We start from the raw sequence: 18,552 nt of genomic DNA on the forward strand, positions 1-18,552 counted from the left end.
GTTTCACTTGATTCGGTACTGCTCGACGCCCTGAGTACAAGGATATGCGGTAACCCTTCCTCTGATGATGAAAACTTTAAGATGTAACAACGGGGCATCAGAAGCACTTTACAAACATTACTTTGGTCAGAACGTAACATCAGTGAAACGAGATCTCGAGGAGCAGTCTCGAGTTTTCCGGGAAGTCACCAGGGGAAGTCACAAGCAGAGCTCGCCACTTCATTCTGTAGCCGGTCTGTGCCACCTGGGGGAGACACTGGCCAAATCTCCGGGCTTCAAGTGTTCCTCTCCCCTGCAAGGGTACCGCTCAGGTCTCTAACCCACTGCTGCCTCTCACCTACTACTGTCGCCCCCTTCACCAGGGTAAAGGCGCACCTTTGACTGGATAAACCCTGAAAGACACGGACTTCACCCACTGCTTGGATCTCCGTCCTTACAAGGACAAGTGGCTGCGGGGATGGTCTGCACCCCTACTCAGGAAGCTGATATGGGAGACGGCGGTGCGCGCAGTCCGCTGGGCTGGGGCGGGGCTTAGGATGCGCTGCCCCACCCCTTCCCAGGTCTGCCTCACGCGGCAAAACCTAGGCTCGAGTGGGAGGGATGAGGAAGGAGGGGAAGGAAGGTCTCACACACCTGACAGCTAGGTTTCTAGAATTAACCATCTCTTCTTCCTGCCTGCTCTAAGAAAACCTTCAATCCCCACCAGTTCACCTCCATACCGACCAGGTGCGCGCCGAGCCGTCCGCCCCTCCTCACCTGACGTGGCCTTGCACATCTGGGGCATCCTGGTGACCCTGCTGTGCGCCACGAAGGTGCTCTGGGAGGAGGCGCTGTACTGGGAGCCGCCGTCCGAGGAGGCGGAGCTGGCGTGCGACAGGCGGCTGTGCTCCTTGTGCGAGGCGCTCGAGCGCTGGTACCACTGGCGCAGCTCGTCCGAGACGGCGGCGCGGCCCGCGCCCTTGTCGTGGGCGCCGCCGTCGCGGCCCAGCGACGGAGTCCGCAGGATCTGCGAGCGCGACGGCGTCAGGCGGCCCGCGTCGCCCTCGTCGCCGCCGCGCCAGCTCTCCCGGAACAGGCCGCCGGCCGTGTACGAGTTGGAGGTCTTGAACTGCGCCTTGACGCTGTAGTGGCCCTCCTGGTCGCTCTCCAGGCTGCGCACCACCACGGGCGTGGCGCCGCCCTCCACGTACAGCGGGTACTCCTTGATGCGGTACTGCGAGCTGGGCTGGCTCTGGCTGTGCAGGTAGACGCCGTGGCCGTGGCCGCCGCCGCGCGCCGCCAGGTTGGGCATGCTGCCCGAGTTTGCCGCGCCCAGCGCGCCCGCCGCCCGTTGCCGCTGCCGCTGCCGCGCGCGCGCCTTGGACGGCGAGTCCTCGGCCAGCGTGGAGTAGTTGGCATTCATCTGCGCCGGGTAGTAGTGCTCCGAGCTCGAGTGGCTGGTGCACGACGAGCAGTCGTCCATGGGGTCCGAGCCGTTGCTGCTGCGAGTCCGTGGCGTGTAGAAGTCGGGGCTCCCCGTGTCGTTCTCCGAGCCCAGGAGCTTGCCCTGGGACTCCAAGCTGGAGCTCCGGTGCCGAAAGTGCAGGGCGAGGCTGTGCAGCCGCGTGGGGCTGAGGTCCACCGACCTGCGGGGAGACCACGGCGCGCTGGGTCTGGGGGCGCCTGGGGGAGGGGCTGGCGGCTCTGTGATGCTCCGATCGTCGGACTCGGAAAGAGTGCGAGGCCGCAAGGCCCAGAGCCTCCCGCAAACGCGCATCTAGGAGAGCGAGTCTAAGGGCGGGGACCCTGGGGATCCAGGTGCTTCCCACCCCTCCCAGGTGAAGACCAGCCGGGAGCGGACGCTGATCCCCGGAGGAGAGCCGGGCCTCCGCCGTGATTTTCGATTCCGAATGGGCGATGGGGACAAAGTGCCCACGTAAGGGCTTCTGAAAAAAGTATGCCAATAGCCAGGTTTTTTTTTTTTTTTTTTTTTTTTTCTTTTAAAGGTGGAAAGAGGTTCTATAGACACAGCGAACCAAGATCATCCCCGTTCTGGTATTATGTTAAGCCAGATGAAATGCCCATTTTTGTAGGTCAAGAAACAGCCCGGCAGAAGCAATCATGGTTCCACCCAGTACTATTATGAGTACTGGACAGATTTCCATTTCCCCATGAACACTTGTCTAAAACGGAAGGTTGGTGGCACATGGAACCCTTAACAATGACGGATGCAAATACTTACCTCTCCACTCCTTTGTTTACAATCCATTCTGCTCATTGCAGCCACACGATAAATGTCCATCAATATGGCGGGGGGCAGAGTACAAGGACTCCACAGAAATTCACCGTGGCTGGGTTGACCAAGTACAGGAAGAGGCGATTCCCAGGGCTGTCACTCAGGGTAGACTGCGAAGTGCCCACTGTATGGCCCTCCTTGACTCGGGCCTCAGTTTCCTCTCTGGTCCCACCCTGCTCCATCACTTTGTTCTGGCCACACCGGCCTCCTGGAACATGCTGAGTGCAGGCCTGTGTCTGGGGCCTTGACCCTGCTGTTCCCTGAATATCCTTAGAGCTTGCTACCCCCCTCCATCCAGGTCTCTGCTCAGACATCACCCTATTAGATAAGCCTTCGCCGATGCTCTCCTTTAAATGGTCTCTCCCTTCACTCACTTGCCCTGTTCATTCTCCTTCTCAGTACTTATCATCACTGACTTATTTCTTTACTGTGACTCTCTTCCTACTAAAACGTCAGTCTGATGAGGGCACAGCGTGGTCTGTTTTGTCCACGGCTCTATGCCCAAGAATAGTACCTGGTACATATAGGCACTTGATAAATATCTGTTGCGTGAATGAGTGAATGAGAGAATGAATGGACAAGAGACTCTGGCCTGGAGAGCTCAGTCGTACCCTACATAAATGGTTCACCACTTAGAGAAGATCACACCATCTGTCCTTTGAGCTGCAGTCCCTATGGATTTTAAAGTTATAGAGAAAATGGAGTGATGACTTTGGTTTTGCCTCTTTTTAGGAGAGGAAGGTGTGATTCACCGAAGCCTCACGTTTGCCTGTTCCTTTTGCTCTTGAATGAATTTACACCTTGGGGCATTAAAGGAAGTCCAGGATACATGAGGACTGTCCAGTAAAGATCACCCCACCAGGGCGAGGTTGTTCTGGCCCTGGTGCTCTTCCCTGCTAACCTGGGGAGCCGTTCCGGCCTCCACTTCTGTGGCTTAGGAAAGCTCCTTCCATGCCCACTGTCTCCAGGGGATTATCCGTCCAACTCCCGGTACCCACTGGGCGTGGACAGTGGGATATAACGTGTCTCTTGGCTCCCACGGGCTTCCGGCTGCCAGCTCAGTTCTTGATTCTGGTTCACTTAAAGAAGAACCTACCTCGCTGGTTCAGTCCTGACTCCAGCTCTCGGCTTATCTGGGCCAGCGTGGGTCCAACAATGCCAAAATTCTACAAAGGCAGGTGTGGTCTAGGGAGGGAGATGGGTGGACTCACCTCGTGGAATGCACGTAGTGGGGACTCCGGACTCGGAGGTCGGGTGTGGACGGCATGCTGCACTGCGAGTTCCAGGGCGGGAGGCTGCGGATGGGGCTGGTCTGCAGGGAGCTGCCTCCCCCTCCCGCTTCAGCGCAGCTCCCCGTGCTGGGGAAGCGCTTGTGGCTACTGCAAAGCAGAGGAGGCCACGCTGGTCACTGCCAGACAGAGCTGCACCTTCTCGAGTGTCGCTGACTATGTATGGCCTTGGGCCTTCAATCTCGGTGTCGGGAAGCTTGCCCGGGACTCCCCCAGAAGTGGGTGAGTCCTCTTCCCTGACGCCCAGAGCAATGTGCGATGAAGACCCTCACCAGCCTTCTCCGGGACAGGCAGTGTGACTGTTCTGCGGAGCCCCTCCCCTGAACCACAGTTTCTGTTTTCTAAGAGATATTTACCTGTCTGGGTACCCACTGGGAGCGTCATAGGACATAATGAAAGGAAAGGAGAAGAACAGAGCAGCAGTCCAAAAACGCCTTCGCAAACCCCTCTCTCCCACGTCAGCTGAGTAATGAGCTGCTGCTGATACACAGCTAAGGTTACAGCTGTCCGGCTCCAGAATTCTCTTGGCTGATAATTCAGGATTCTGACCCACTCTGGGATTCTTAACGAGTGGACTCTCTCATTTGCCACTTCGGAGTACTGCTGCCTAAGATTTCCTAATTCATTAATTCCCATGGAATCTAACGACATTCAACGCGTGCATTGGGAGCCCAGACCCCCGTTTCCCTGGGAAGGACGAATCTGCACCTCGAGCATGTCAGCAGCAGAGGGCGCTGTGGCGCAGCCCTGCTGAAAGGCAGCGCCAGGGAGGCGCACCCAGGGCGGTGGGGATCGGTGGCTTGCGGATGCTACTTAGGACAGCCCTGGGAGTCTGTCCAAGCGTGGACAGTGGCCTCGTGTGGCCTTCCCGGCCCAGCTCACCTGGAGTGACTGTGGGAGGAACGCTTCTTGACCTTCTCGTAAGGCTCATCTAATGAGGACTCGCTCCACATTTTGGGCTTTATGGGCGACTTGTCATAGTCGTTGCGGTGATAGTGCATCTGCCTGAGTCCCTCCAGGGACTGCGGAGGGGGCGGCCGGTTGTGCGACGGTGGCCGAGGAGGGAGCCCTTTGTGAGGAGACTGTAAGGGGGACAGTGTGCTGGTGACCTGAGAGTCTTCTGCACAAAGAGGAAAGAGAGGAAGTGAGCAAGGGTCATCCTTCCCGCCTACCCCCCCACCAGACGCCACCGCCCTACCCCAACTCCGCCCAGACATCAGCCGTCAGCGGGCACGTGCTACAATTTCACTCTTTTACCCTCAGATCAGTAAGGAAAGAGCCCCTGGCAGGAGCAAGCCTGCGATGGGAGTTGGGGCCCATGTGAAGCAACAATGCCCCTTGGGAGGTCGGGGGTCTGACACATGGGGAGGAAACTGATCACAGGCGATGCATCGACCTCAGCTAATGACAATCTATACCTCCCCCGTTACAGAGGAGTCTCCCTCAAACGTTCCCGTTTCCTCCCCTGCAGAGACTGGGGCCCACAGAGGCCACAGGCTGGATCTCTGATATTCAAATCATGCCCCCTGCTCCCCTGCAGGCCTGTCCTTTCCTCCCACCAGTGTAATGAATTAAAAGATGACAATCTGATGGCAAATAGCGGGGCCGAGACAACTGGGTAAATACCCCGCCAGCCGTTCCCCACATCAGCGTCAGTGATTATTATCCTTGCAGTTATTATGATGGCTAGGAGCCACGCAGATCTTTCATGTTCTCTGTCTGAATCGCCACTTACACTGCCCGCCTGAGGTTTCCCTAAAGGGCAAAAAATGTAACTGCCACTCAACAGATCTCCACGTCATTAATGCCTTGACCTCCCCAGGTTGGGTTTAAATCCATGGGAACCTTCTCAGAGATGCTTCTGGGTTTGGAATCCCTTCTTCCCCGATGTGTGGTGGTGGTGATGATGGGCTGGGGGGAGGGGACGGGTCACTTCTGTTTTTGTAAGAATTTCCCAGGAAAAGATTCTGAGAATCACTAGGGTTTTAGAGGTCAATGGGAGACAAGAAGACAGTTTCCTAGGCCTGAGCAGGCGTGTAAAGGGACATCTCCCCTTCACTTTCACTGTTTCTCGGGAAGGTGCGGAGGCGTGTTTGCTTCTGCCTGCCCCCAGGCTCTGCTAGCAGGTTTCAATCTTTGTGACCCAAACCAATGGCCACCTCTTTCCTCCAGAAATTATAAATACTCCAAAGGAAACTATGCGTGGTGTTTAAATTGTCTGTTCAGGTTAAAATGTGGTTTTGGCCACTAAAAATGTAGAACACCATTCACGATCACCTTAAATCTTACCTCCGGGCCACAGGACATAACAAAATTCCAACAGACGTGTGTTTCTGTAGCTCCCACCCTCTCTCAGCCAAACAGACGACCAATGGGAAATGAAAGAATCACAGGGAACCCGGCACCATGTTGGTCTGGCTCCTGGCTTTCCACTGGGCTGTCCCACACTACACGCAGCTTAATCCCAGTTCCGAGTTCTTAAGCAGGAAACAGACAACCTACCATCTTCTAGAACTAGGGCATCTGACAGGGAACTGTCTTCACTGGCAATATTTCCATCTGAGAAGACAAAAAGCAAAAGTCTATGAGGTGAGCACATCCCTTAGACAAAGCCCTGTCTGTGAAAAGAGTGGGTTTCCCGTCATCCCATACCCTCCTCTCTCAGAAAAAATAACCATGAAACACAATCAAAATGCTGTTGGGCATTTCTTTTGACAGTCCCTGTGGTGGGTCATGACTCACCCCCCATCCCTGACACTGCAATGTGCCCGGTCTTTGTTTCATTGGCGACAGCAACGCTCAGCAGTTTCATATCCGATATAAGGGCCACCTGGCCTGGCCGAGCCACGTCATCCCCCCAGCCCATCTCAGGGCGTGTTCTGACTCAACCCGAGGAGGTGAACTGCCGTTTGTTCTACACAAGCGAGCGGAACTAGGGCGAGGAGCTTGGCTTGGCTCCTGTGGCAGTAAATGGCTTCTCAATAAACTTCTTGAATCAGCAGAGAAAACAAGCTTCTAAATAAATACAGCTTCTCTCTCCAAAGCCTATTCTCATAGACACTATGCAATTAACCATGAGAACACACCCAGATGGAGACACAAAGGGAATCCTCCCCCTGTAACAGCTGGGGAAACTGAGGGACGTCTAGGGAGGCGTGGTTTGTCTGAGGCTGCGCTGCTCTCCTGGCTAAGTCAGCAAAAGGTGCCGGGTCTTTAGATTCCAAGCTTAATGTTTTCTCTCTTCAAATAACAAACCAGGCTAAGGCGAGGAAGAACATGAATCACTCCTCCAATTGAAGTGGGCGCGTCGTGTGATGAAACGTTATTTCAAGGAGGCAGCAAAATGGGGAAGGTACATCCTTGAGCGGTTAAAAACGAACGGCTGCGGGCATAGATGGGACCAAGCTGGTCAGAGCGATTTACAGACTCTGCCGGCCGTCCTCACCGAATGGCCGGCAAACCACGCTCTTTTGTGGTCGACCAGCAGGACCTCTGTCCCTCCGGTGCCCTTCCCAGGCTCTGTCAGCCTTGCTGATGTTTCCACAGTGCTGGGACCACCACCCCCCCCCCCCCCCGCCAAGTCCCTTCAAGGGGGCAGAAGGAGGTCCCAAGAGGCATTAGACAGAGGAGGGCTGGCTGAATGCAGCTCTGTTAGGGAAAGTGACAAAGTCTTGGCCAGTGACAAAGGGGCGAGGTGGGGAAGGATAGTTATTCCAAATTACCTAGAGCAGAAGGATTTTTTTTTATGATCCCTCTCACTTTTAACTAGGAATTCGCCTTATTCATATCGCTTGATGAACTGTGAACAATTAGGAGACACGACCTTGACTAGCATCTTGCAGTCACCAGTAAATCATCCCTCCCCGAGGATGCCCACATTTTTAGGTTGCAGCAAAATATATCAATATATGTAACGGTGGTAAAATACACATAATGTACAATTGACCATTTTAGCCATTTTTACTGTACAGTTCGGTGGCATCAAGTACATTCACATCGTTGTGCAGCCGTCACCTCCATCCACCTCCAGAACTTCTGTCATCTTCCCAAACTGAAACTCCGTCCCCATGAAGCAGTAACTCCCTGTTCCCCTCTCCCAGCACCCCCTGGTAACCTCTCTTCTACTTTCTGTCTTCCTGGAGCAAAAATATTTTAAATGTGTATAAACTATGAAAGAAGACTTGATATATATTTAAAAGAATTTGGTAAACAATAAGCTGTATTCAGGGAACTATATTAAATTATCCTGTAATAACCTATAAGCTTATAACCTATAAGCACCCGAAAAAGAATACACGTATCTATTCTCTTGGGAATCACTTTGCTGTACACCTGAACCTAACACAGCATGATACAACACAACTATACTTCTATTAAAAGAAGAAGAATTTGCTGACTTACAAACAAAAAAAAGGATAATAGTTGGAGAGACTTGACGGTTGGTGGTGAATTCTGGGGTATTTCCTACTCGTGTTCACCGAATATAATCCCCACCCACTCCTAAACCCTTCTGATCAGAGTTTGGGGCTCTAGACCACCAGAGGGGGGCAGTCCAGTCCTCCCTAGCTTAAGCATTGGGACAGGAGCCCCTGGAGACAGAGGAGGGCTGCGGGGATGCTGGCCTCAGGGTACCTGAGCCACCCACCTTTCCTTCCAGACCTGGGTAGGGTGACCAGGTCTCTGAGGACCTGGGAGCCTGGGCTGGCCCCGGACTCAGCTCCCGGTGAGGGTTGAGAGGAGTGTTCTCCCAAGAGGCCATCAAGAGGAACAATGATCATTTGATTTGTGTCATCCCTTCTTTCTAGTTTCATTTTATGGATGGAAAAATTAAGGCACAGGGTAGTTAAGCAGCTTGCAAGGTCGCTCAGGGGGCTGGGCTTTCGGTTCATGCCTTGGACGAAGACCCAGTCCTCTGAGGGTCGGTGGAGGGAGGGCGGCACCCACAGTGGGGAGTGGGCTTGGCACTGACCTTCGATGATCAGCGAGGCCCGCTGGGTGGGTTTCTTCCCAGACTTGACGCGGTTCTCGTTGATTGCGCTTTCAATCTCCTGCAGCTTCTTCAGTGCATTCAGGTAAGAGGTCTTCCTCTGCTTCTTCAGTTTTTTGCTGACGTTAGGGTCACTGGCCAGGCGGCGGGCAGCCTCCGTAATCTGGGACTGAATGGCAAACTCCCGCTCCAGGCGTTCCAGCTCGGCCTCCTGTGAGAAGCAGACCACACGTAGGGGGATGCCGAGCGGGGTGACACCCGTCTTTCTGCCCCGCGCCAGGCCAGCAGCCTCCGTCCCTGGAGGCCAACCTGGCCCCGCCCCGCGGCGGCCCGCCCCTCCGGTCCGCGGCAGGCTGGACCCTGGACACGCCCACTTTTGAGACCCTCGGCCCCTGTTCCATCCTGGAGACACGCACCGTCCCTGAGAAGCGGGGAGCTTCCTTGTTGCAGGCCTGGGGGTCACTAGGGTTCATTTCCAAGGTCTCCAGCAAGGCTCTCAAAGACTCAGCCTTCCTGGAGATCCAGAGCCCACTGGGTTGGTGTTTCCTTCCCATTTGGGGCAGAGGGGGCAGCGCTATTTTCAGAGTGGCCTCTGTCGCGCTTTGCTGTGGGTTTGCTAACAGGGGGCTCCCATGGGTGCCCCCCTGCACACACGCCCTCTGCCTTTCGTATTTTTTTTTTTTTTTTTTTTTTTTGCGGTACGCGGGCCTCTCACTGATGTGGCCTCTCCCGTTGCGGAGCAACAGGCTCCGGACGCGCAGGCTCAGCGGCCATGGCTCACGGGCCCAGCCGCTCCGCGGCATGTGGGATCCTCCCGGACTGGGGCACGAACCCGTGTCCCCTGCATCGGCAGGCGGACTCTCAACCACTGAGCCACCAGGGAAGCCCTGCCTCTCGCATTTTCAGCCCTTCATGCGGGGCCTTGCCCGCACTCACTCACGCGTCCTCTGGAAGCTCTTTTCGCAAGCTCCGGCTGTCTGCTCACGCTTGCCTCTACGTAAAACTCCCACTGGTGACCAGCGGCCGCGCCCCAAGTGTGGACGGCCGGTGGTGGAGCCGGGTCCCCTGCTCCTTGGACCACTCTTAGGCACTCCCTCCTCTCCTGTGTGCCTCCCTCCCTCCTCTACCCCTCACTTTGGCAGAAAGGAACCCATAGATGAACATTCCCTCAAAGGGAGTTTTGGACCCGGCAGAACCGCAGCTGCGGCTGCCAGAAGATGCCTGGTGGACCCAAAGGATGAAAGCAGCGCCAGCGTATTAGCGGTGGCTTCTCTGCGGCTCAGCTGGTGCCTTTTTCAAACGCCGACCAGCGAGGCCAGCGGAGCCCAACCACGCATCTTGCTCTGGGGGGATCCACGGTCTGGCTAAAGCCCAAAAGGAACGGATTTAACAGCGGAGGAGCAGATCACCAAGTTCGCTGGGGCCAAGAGACCTTCCAAATTACAGGCCGATACAACAGCCTCGCCTCTCAGCCCCACGTGCCAGGCTGGGTGCCTCCGTCAGGTACAAAACTCTGAGGTGGACTTCACCTCCTCTTGAGCACTGAAGGGAGGGGGCCTAGGGGTGAGAGCGGGAGGTGAGCATTAAAGGAACCATTATTAACATTAAGGGTCTAATAAACTCCCCAGTTCCCGCAAATGCCCGCTGCGTTTCTTCCCTGGAGAAGGGTGGCGAGGTGGACTCCTGCCCGGGGCCTTGAGACACACAAGTCACCAAGGACAAAGGCTCGCAGCTGCTCGCGGCTGTCAGGGCAGCCCTGGCCCAAGACGCCGACCCGGGGTTCTGTGGGAGCCCAGGACAAACGCTTGCTGCTTAAACCGAGCCAAGGACGAGGCTGGCAGCCCAGCTGCGCAGATGGCTGCCTGCCGTGTGAACAAGGACGTCAAGGGCATCCCGAGGAGAAACAGGCATTTCCCAGCGGTGTCTGCAGGGACGGGTGAGGAGACAGGGATGCAGCGGGATTCTCAGGGAGCGTAAGTCATCTTTCACTGTAAAGTGTGAAGGAGGCGGAGGCACCACGAGTAGGTGTGATGGGACCTTGGGAAGAACACGGGGTGCAGGCGGGTGGCGCTCATACATGGGGGTTCTCCCCCGGATCCTTTAGTGCAGGTGTCTGCCCAGCACAAGAGGACTGGAAGCTTCCAGGCAATTCGGATGACAGCTGGGTTTGAAAAACACTCCACCAGATGGTTTCCTAAGTCCCACCGGCCTGCACCCCAGTTCTGACCCCGGTAAAGTCCCAGGCCCAGCCCCAGCCCAGCACGCCTTCTCCAACACCTCCTCATGTTTACTGAGCGTCCAGCAGGTGTCAGCGCCGAGTTGAATATTTTCCGTCCACTGGCTCTCTTAATCCCAGCGACAGCCAAAGAAATGAGGGATCCGAACTTCATTTTACAGAAGAGGAGAAAAGCGCCTCCAGAGCTGGGTGAAGCATTCTGGCGCGTCCAACAGTGCTCCCAGCACCCGGAGATGGGGACCTGCTATCACAGATCTCAGGAGACTGAGCCACCCCTTCCGCTGTCTCCAGGGCACATGTGTTCCCCTCTCAACTCAGCCGCATGCTCACCCACTGCACGTGTCATGTGAGAACATCGGTTCCTCTCGCTTTATAAAAAGACTAAATACGCACTGAATTCCTGTCTCCACTGGCTTCGATTCCTGCCCTTTTCAGCCCTCTGCTCGATAGCATTGTAATGAGTAACTGTATTCGGAATAAATTTGGAAAGACATTTCCTGGACGTGCCCCCAGGGCCTGAGGTGTGCCTGGCCTTGAATTTCTCTTGGTTTGAGACTGGATCACTTATTAACCAGCTGGAGACCCAAGGCTCGCCTGCCCCCAGATCGGAACTCTCCAGTCCCAGCCCCCACCGAGGTTTAGTCCAAAGAGGGTAAAGTGAGGGGTGCTTTGGGAAGGCGCAGCATCTTGCTCAGGCTTGGGCAGTGATGTTAGCAGCCGGGTGGGGTTAGGACCACCGAGGCCAGGCCCGACTGTCTTTCCCCAGCCAGCGGCATCTCTGCACCTGCTGGCGTGCCCTCAGTGTTCTTTCTTCTTTGGTCGTTTTCTGTCATACATCAGACAGTACGCTTGGCTCTCAGTGACAAAGAGCTGGGAGAAGAACACGTGAGTGTTATGGACTCTTCTCCCATTAACTTTGCTGCTTGCGACAGGCCTGTCGACGTTGACACACAGCCGCCACAGAAATCAAAATGCTCACAAATTAACGCAAGGTGGCCAATCCAACCAATGGGAGCCGCATACTGACCAAGCAGTGAACTTAAGGTAAAAGGAGAGCAACTCAGGAGGAGAGAGGAAATGGCATCCGGTAGAATGGAAACATCCTCATAGAACCCCGATACATCCTCGTAGAACCCCGAAACATCCTCATAGAACCCCGAAACATCCTCGTAGAACCCTGAAACATCCTCGTAGAATCCCGAAACATCCTCGTAGAACCCCGAAACATCCTCGTAGAACCCCGAAACATCCTCGTAGAATCCCGAAACATCCTCACAGAATCCCGAAACATCCTCACAGAACCCCTAAACATCCTCGTAGAACCCCGAAACATCCTCATAAGATGCCGAAACATCCTCATAGGATCCCGAAACATCCTCGTAGGATCCCGAAACATCCTTGTAGAATCCCGAAACATCCTCATAGGACCCCGAAACATCCTCATAGCATCCCGAAACATCCTCACAGAACCCCAAAACATCCTCGCAGAACCCCGAAACATCCTTATAGAATCCCGAGGCACCCTCACAAACGGGAAAGTGAGGCGGGTGTAAGAGAACCCAGCCACAGAGAGAAGCACGTACCTCTCCTTTGGGCAGGATTTTCTGCTCGTCCAGTTTGAAGGCTGTCCCGATTCTTCTTCGAACAATGGGTGGTTCCTCTCCTGGATCCAGGGGATACTCCACGGGCAGTTTTCCCGTCAGCTCCTGCAGAAGTGTGACAGCACGAGGGGACAAGGAGTCAGACTGGGGCACACGACTGGCTTCTAGGACATACACACACACTTCAAAGCACAGATTCAATGCACAGATTCGAAACCATAATCTTACGCAATACAATTTCATTTCTCCAAAAACGCAGGAGAATATAGTCCTTCCTTTCCAGAACAGAGGCACTTGGAAAAGATTCTCCCCAAAGTAAATTCCTGTCGGGTAAATAAAATCGCTACTGATTTTCATCATAAAAACCCAAATTTCATTCACTTGTTAATTTCACACGTGTCTGGCATGTCTACCACGAACCTGTTGAGGCCACACAGCCAGTAAGAGCAGAGGCAACACGAGATCTCTGGTCTTTCCGGCTCCAAACTCTGTGCTTATCTCACTGCACCAAATAGCTGAGTTTAAAATGGGTCTTTCAAATGAGTTTTCTTAGGAAGCGTGGTATCTATATGGCAAATTCCAGAAAAGGGCCTTATAATATAATCTAGAAACTGAGAATGAGTAATAATTATTCTACTCTGGCCAGATGCTCAGGGAACAGGCTGAGTTGAAGAGACATGAAATGTGTACAAATAGGAGTTTCAGTCGAAACAAAATATAAACCATATTACTGACAAGGCCACTTAAAAATCTGCTGTATGTGCGTTTGGGGCTCTGGGAATCTAACTGTTCTGAGTATAACGGCAGTGAATTTAGTTGACAGACCACCGTGGTGACGATGGTCCCGGGCAGTTGCTGAAAGGTCTGTGGGATGATTCAGCGTTAGAATTAGGCTTTATATGAGCAGCTTATGTCTGGGCTCAATAGAGATAAAATCTGAGTCAGCAGCTAATCCACGTGGTAGAGCCCAGGCGTCCAATGCAAGGAGTCACTTCCAGGGACCAGAAAACCCTGGGAGACCCACTGCCTGCCTCCAAGGGACCGGTGGCCCTTCCAGGCAGAGCTCAGCCCTGGTCTCTAGTCCCAAATCAACACAGATGTTGCACAAAGACCCAAGGCAGGCTCTTCTCGGGAACATCCATCGCCCATGCAGAAAGCAGCTTCTGTGCTGGGCAGCCTCGTAAGGGCAGGAAAGCCCTGATCATCAGATTCCACGGGCAGTCTGACCTTCTAACAGGAGGACTGACATGGCTTCCCTGTGCCACTGCTGTGTGTACACATTGGCGTGTGTGTCTGTACACACTGGGGCATGTGTGTGTCGGGGGGGTACACCCGGCATGTACCAGCACACCCACTCGCTGCGATCCTGGGCCTCTTTCCTCCTGCGTTCAGGCCACTGGAAAAAGACCTCTTGGACTTTTTATTCCTCATTGTAAGCATTTCAGAGCACAGTGGCCAACTCTTTGAGTATGAAATGCTCTGCAGTTTTCTTCCCTGTTTTTTCTCTTCTTTTTCTAAACGCGGTTCGAATGTCTCCCAAGTAGTTGTGTGTTTATTCTGCAACATTTTATTTGCTTCCCTAAAAGTCTGCCTATAAATAACATACTGAGGATTTTATACTATTAGGACTTTCTTTTTTACTTTGAAGCTTACAAAAAGGAGGGGAAAGTTGTTAAAATGGCCATTGATTTATAACTCCAAAGAGCCTGTGGTTTTCTAACACAACATTGCAAATCAACTATAGTCTAATATAAAATAAAAATTTTTTAAAATCTATGAAAAATTTAAAGGCTGTCTCTAAGTTTGTGAATTTAAGCTACTACAACGTAAAAGAAATACTGAACAGCTGCATTAGTAATTACTGCAAATTGAGAATCTGTATTGTCCCAGCAAGAGTACCAGACCTCCCTAGAATAATGAAATAAAACTTTAAAGAAGAAGAAGAAGAAAAAAGTCTGTGGTTTTAAAACAAAGTATCTTTTTCAAAAATGAAGCTACTGATTTTCCACCATCTGCTTGGAGGTATTTGAGTCCAGGCCTTGATTCTCCATATTTAATCTGACATCATGTGTAACGAGAGCCGCCTGGGGAAGGAGGAATTTAACACACTCTTGGGGAGGGCTCGGCCTGGTTCCCTTTCTCTTCTTATGTTGGTTATATTTTGCCAGACGCTCCCACAGCACCTCCTCTGGCTGCCCCACACCCCAGGGGACAAAAAGTACTGCTGGATACCCTTAGCTGAGGGGGGTGTGTGTGACACAGAAAGAGCAGGACAGAGTCAGGACAGAAGTTCTCCTGTCCCCTAACCTCAGAGGAGTCAGGAGAATGTGGCCGGCTTCTCGTGAAGTTTCTTCTGCTGCTCAAGTTCTGTTTTCTGTGTCCAGGAGCTTTGTTTGCGTTATTTTGCTTTTATTTTTACGAGAGGCACAGAGACCTTCACTAGACGTGTTAACCTTGCCCGGACATGTTTCGCCAGTTTTCTGATGCTGAATCCCTGCTGTTTAGGGATGCTGCCTTTATTAAAAACACAACAAGGCTTGACAAATTATTAAATGCAGGCACCCACACCCATGTTTTCTCATGTTTTCTCCTTCCAGCGTATTCTTTACAAAAAGACTGCTGATATTAACAGTATCTCAGAGCACATCCCCCAGCCGGGACAACTGCTTCCCCAAGATTTGCAAAGGATTTGCGCTAATGTGGGTCTGCTTTGAGCGGCTCCGGTTTGAATCAATCCAGAGCATAATTAAGCCAAACTGAACTGTAATATGGTCTCATTCTGTGGCCCCTTGTTTCATTCTTCCTGGGGCAAGGCATTAGGACTGGGGGGAGGGGAGTAGAGCTCTTCAACTTAGTTTGGGAACCTCTTTCCGCTTCCCTTTCTGAACTGTTGACCAACAGAGCTCCTTGTAATGTTATATACAGAACACTCTCTCTCCTGAGGGCTCCCACCCCATGGTGTGTGTGTGCAAGCACACATACGCACAATAACGCGAGATGCATTAAAAAATCAAGTCTTCAAACATGATAACAAGGAGTTGTGGAATAAGCAGAAGGTGGTGGAAACAGATGCTCAAATAAATAGAGACAGTGACCTGCCACAGTCTCTAAATCCCAATGAGACATGAGCCTTGTGTATATATACACTTGAGGAAGCATTGCTTTGCCTAAAATTAAAGGATTTTTTTAGATGACTAGGCTAGGATTTCATTTACAAATAGCTCATGTGGCCCAATATCCAAAAAACAAACGATCCAATCAAAAAATGGGCAGAACACCTAAACAGACATTTCTCCAAAGAAGACATACAGATGTCCAAAAAGCACATGAAAAGACACTCAACACCGCAGACAGAAATGCAAATCAGAACTACGAGAGGGACTTCCCTGGTGGTGCAGTGGTTAAGAATCTGCCTGCCAACACAGGGGACACGGGTTCGATCCCTGGTCTGGGACAATCCCACGTGCTGCGGAGCAACTAAGCCCGTGCACCACAGCTACTGAAGCCTGTGAGCTCTAGGGCCCGTGAGCCACAACTACTGAAGCCTGTGAGCTCTAGGGCCCGTGAGCCACAACTACTGAAGCCTGTGAGCTCTAGGGCCCGTGAGCCACAACTGCTGAAGCCTGTGAGCTCTAGGGCCCGTGAGCCACAACTACTGACGCCTGTGAGCTCTAGGGCCCATGAGCCACAACTACTGGGCCCACACGCCACAACTACTGAAGCCCACGCGCCTAGAGCCTGTGCTCCGCAACAAAAGAAACCACCGCAATGAGAAGCACGAGCACCGCAACGAAGAGTAACCCCCGCTCGCTGCAACTAGAGAAAGCCCTCAAGCAGCAATGAAGACCCAACACAGCCAAAAATAAATAAATAAATAAATATTAAAAAAAAAACCCACAATGAGATATCACCTCACACCAGTCAGGATGGCCATCATCAAAAAATCTACAAACAATAAATGCTGGAGAGGGTGTGAAGCATGTAATTCCTACTGTTGGTGGGAATGTAAATTGGTACAGTTACTATGGAGAACAGTACTAAGGCTCCTTAAAAAAATAAAAATAGAATTACCATACAATCTAGCAATCCCACTCCTGGGCATATATCTGGAGAAAAACTTGGTTCAAAAGTATACATGCACCCCAATGTTCACTGCAGCATTATTTACAATAGCCAGGACATGGAAGCAACCTAAATGCCCACCAACAGATGAACGGATAAAGAAGATGGGGCACATATATACAATGGACTATCACTCAGCCATTAAAAAGAATGAAATAATGCCATTTGCAGCAACATGGATGGACCTGGAGATTGTCATACTGAGTGAAATAAGTCAGGCAGAGAAAGACAAATATCATATATTGCTTATATGAGGAATCTACAAAAAATAATACAAATGAACTTATTTACAAAACAGAAACAGACACACAGACTTAGAGAATGGACTTATGGTTACCGGGGGGAAAGGTGGGGGGGACAGATTGGAAGTTTGGATTGAAATACACACACTGCTATATTTAAACAGAAAAGCAAGAAGGACCTACTGTAAAAACAAAACAAACAAACAAACAACAGCTAAAGGAAAAAATGCATCATCTACCAAAAAAAAAATGTGAAAGATTCAGCAGATCATGAGTTTTGAAGGGGATTTTATATCAAGTGAAATCCTGATTTCCTTGTTGATCCCCAAAGGTACTCCTCACTATGATTTCCAGAGATAAATCTGAAATACACTCAAGAGAAACAAAAGCCACCACAAGGATAAACTCGGGCACAAGATCTTAGGAAGCTGGCAAAGCATTCCATCCAGCGTGGGAACTATCATATGAGGAAATGCTTTATAAACTATGGGGCACCATGCAGATGTTGCTGTTTACAATTATTATTATGACTGTTATTACTACTTGTCATTTGGCCCCTAGGGGGGTCCCTTTTGGGATTCTGCCAGGACCCACTTTCACTGCCGTCAGAGTGTTTTCATTATGGTCCAAGACTCCCGCTTCTGACGGGGCTTATCCCGGGGGCTGGGGGTCGTCAAGAGAAGAGGGCTGGCTCCCCTCTTATGCCCTTTATGACGCCTACCCTTGCCTTTTATAAATACGTGAGGACAGACGAGGGCACAGACAACACAGAGTCCCACAGGACGAACCAGTGATGCTTACGGCTTCTCGGAGGCAGAGTCTCTTCAGCTCTTCCAGCCGCTGGCGAAGCGTCTCCTCCAGAGCTTCCTGCCTGGATTTCAAGGCTGCCAGCATGTCTTTCTTGGCCGACTGCGAGCTATCTGATTCCTGAGAACCTGTCAATTAACAGTGGGGTTACTAGGCCAGCTGACGAGGGGACGCACATCTGGACCACAAAGGAACTGAACCGGAGCCCACGCTGTGACTGTGGGATTTACCCCAGGAATCAAGAGAGTGTGAAATAAAACAGGTGCTCCGAGCTCCAAGCATGAGGAGCGGATTCTCAGCACTTGGGTAATTTACAGCTGGTCAGAAGGACAGGCGGGGAAATTTACACGCCTCTTTGATTAGCTTAAGATATGTCACACACCCATTTTAATTTCACTAGCAAATTTTAATAGACTTTTTATACCATGAAGGGGAAAGTCAAGTTTAAGCCAGCCATTTTAATACAGTTTTAATCTTTTCTATTTAAAAACGCTTATTTTTGCTTAGTACAAAGATAACGCATGTTTGTCATAAAAATTTTGAAAATGTAGACATGTATGAAAAGAACCCATAAGCTAGTCACCCAGAGATAACCACTGTCTTGCATTTTCTTTTAGCCCTTTTGCCTAAGCACATATATTTTAAAAATAACATTAAATTTGTATTGTAGGTTTTGAACTCGAGACTGTACCATGAGCACATTCCCTCCTAATAAAAGTTACACATATTTTTATATGCAGCACAGAACTATCCGCTTGATGATTCAAATAGCAGACTGCTAGACAGGAAACCTTTGTGGAAGGCAAACCGTAAACCAAACAAAAGGAAAATATGCTGAAATGCCAACTGGAGAGATTTAGGGTAGACCAGAGAATCATTTCTGGGCTGCAATGTTTACATTCTGAAATAGGTTTCCTGCAGTGAAGCTATGATGCCTTTTCTACCTGGATGGCTAGACAAGGCGCCTTGGCTCCCTGAGAAAGGAAAAGCCGA

The 18,552-nt window shown here is 51.6% G+C and overlaps 1 protein-coding gene across 11 annotated transcripts in view; it reads right to left on the reverse strand.

Moving 5' to 3' along the window:
• FRMD4A (FERM domain containing 4A) overlaps positions 1-18,552 on the reverse strand; it is a 382,372-nt gene that overhangs the window by 38,697 nt on the left and 325,123 nt on the right. For all 11 annotated transcript variants that reach the window (XM_073801673.1, XM_073801675.1, XM_073801678.1 and 8 more), the window contains 7 exons: positions 17,554-17,687; positions 12,371-12,493; positions 8,534-8,762; positions 6,067-6,123; positions 4,447-4,684; positions 3,487-3,654; positions 757-1,625 (listed from right to left, as the gene is read on the reverse strand). In XM_073801673.1, coding sequence (XP_073657774.1) covers positions 757-1,625; positions 3,487-3,654; positions 4,447-4,684; positions 6,067-6,123; positions 8,534-8,762; positions 12,371-12,493; positions 17,554-17,687 — 1,818 coding nt within the window. The remainder of the gene's footprint in view (positions 1-756; positions 1,626-3,486; positions 3,655-4,446; positions 4,685-6,066; positions 6,124-8,533; positions 8,763-12,370; positions 12,494-17,553; positions 17,688-18,552) is intronic.

The sequence above is a fragment of the Tursiops truncatus genome, chromosome 2 (genome assembly GCF_011762595.2).
Source record: "Tursiops truncatus isolate mTurTru1 chromosome 2, mTurTru1.mat.Y, whole genome shotgun sequence".
NCBI classification, from domain to species: domain Eukaryota; kingdom Metazoa; phylum Chordata; class Mammalia; order Artiodactyla; family Delphinidae; genus Tursiops; species Tursiops truncatus.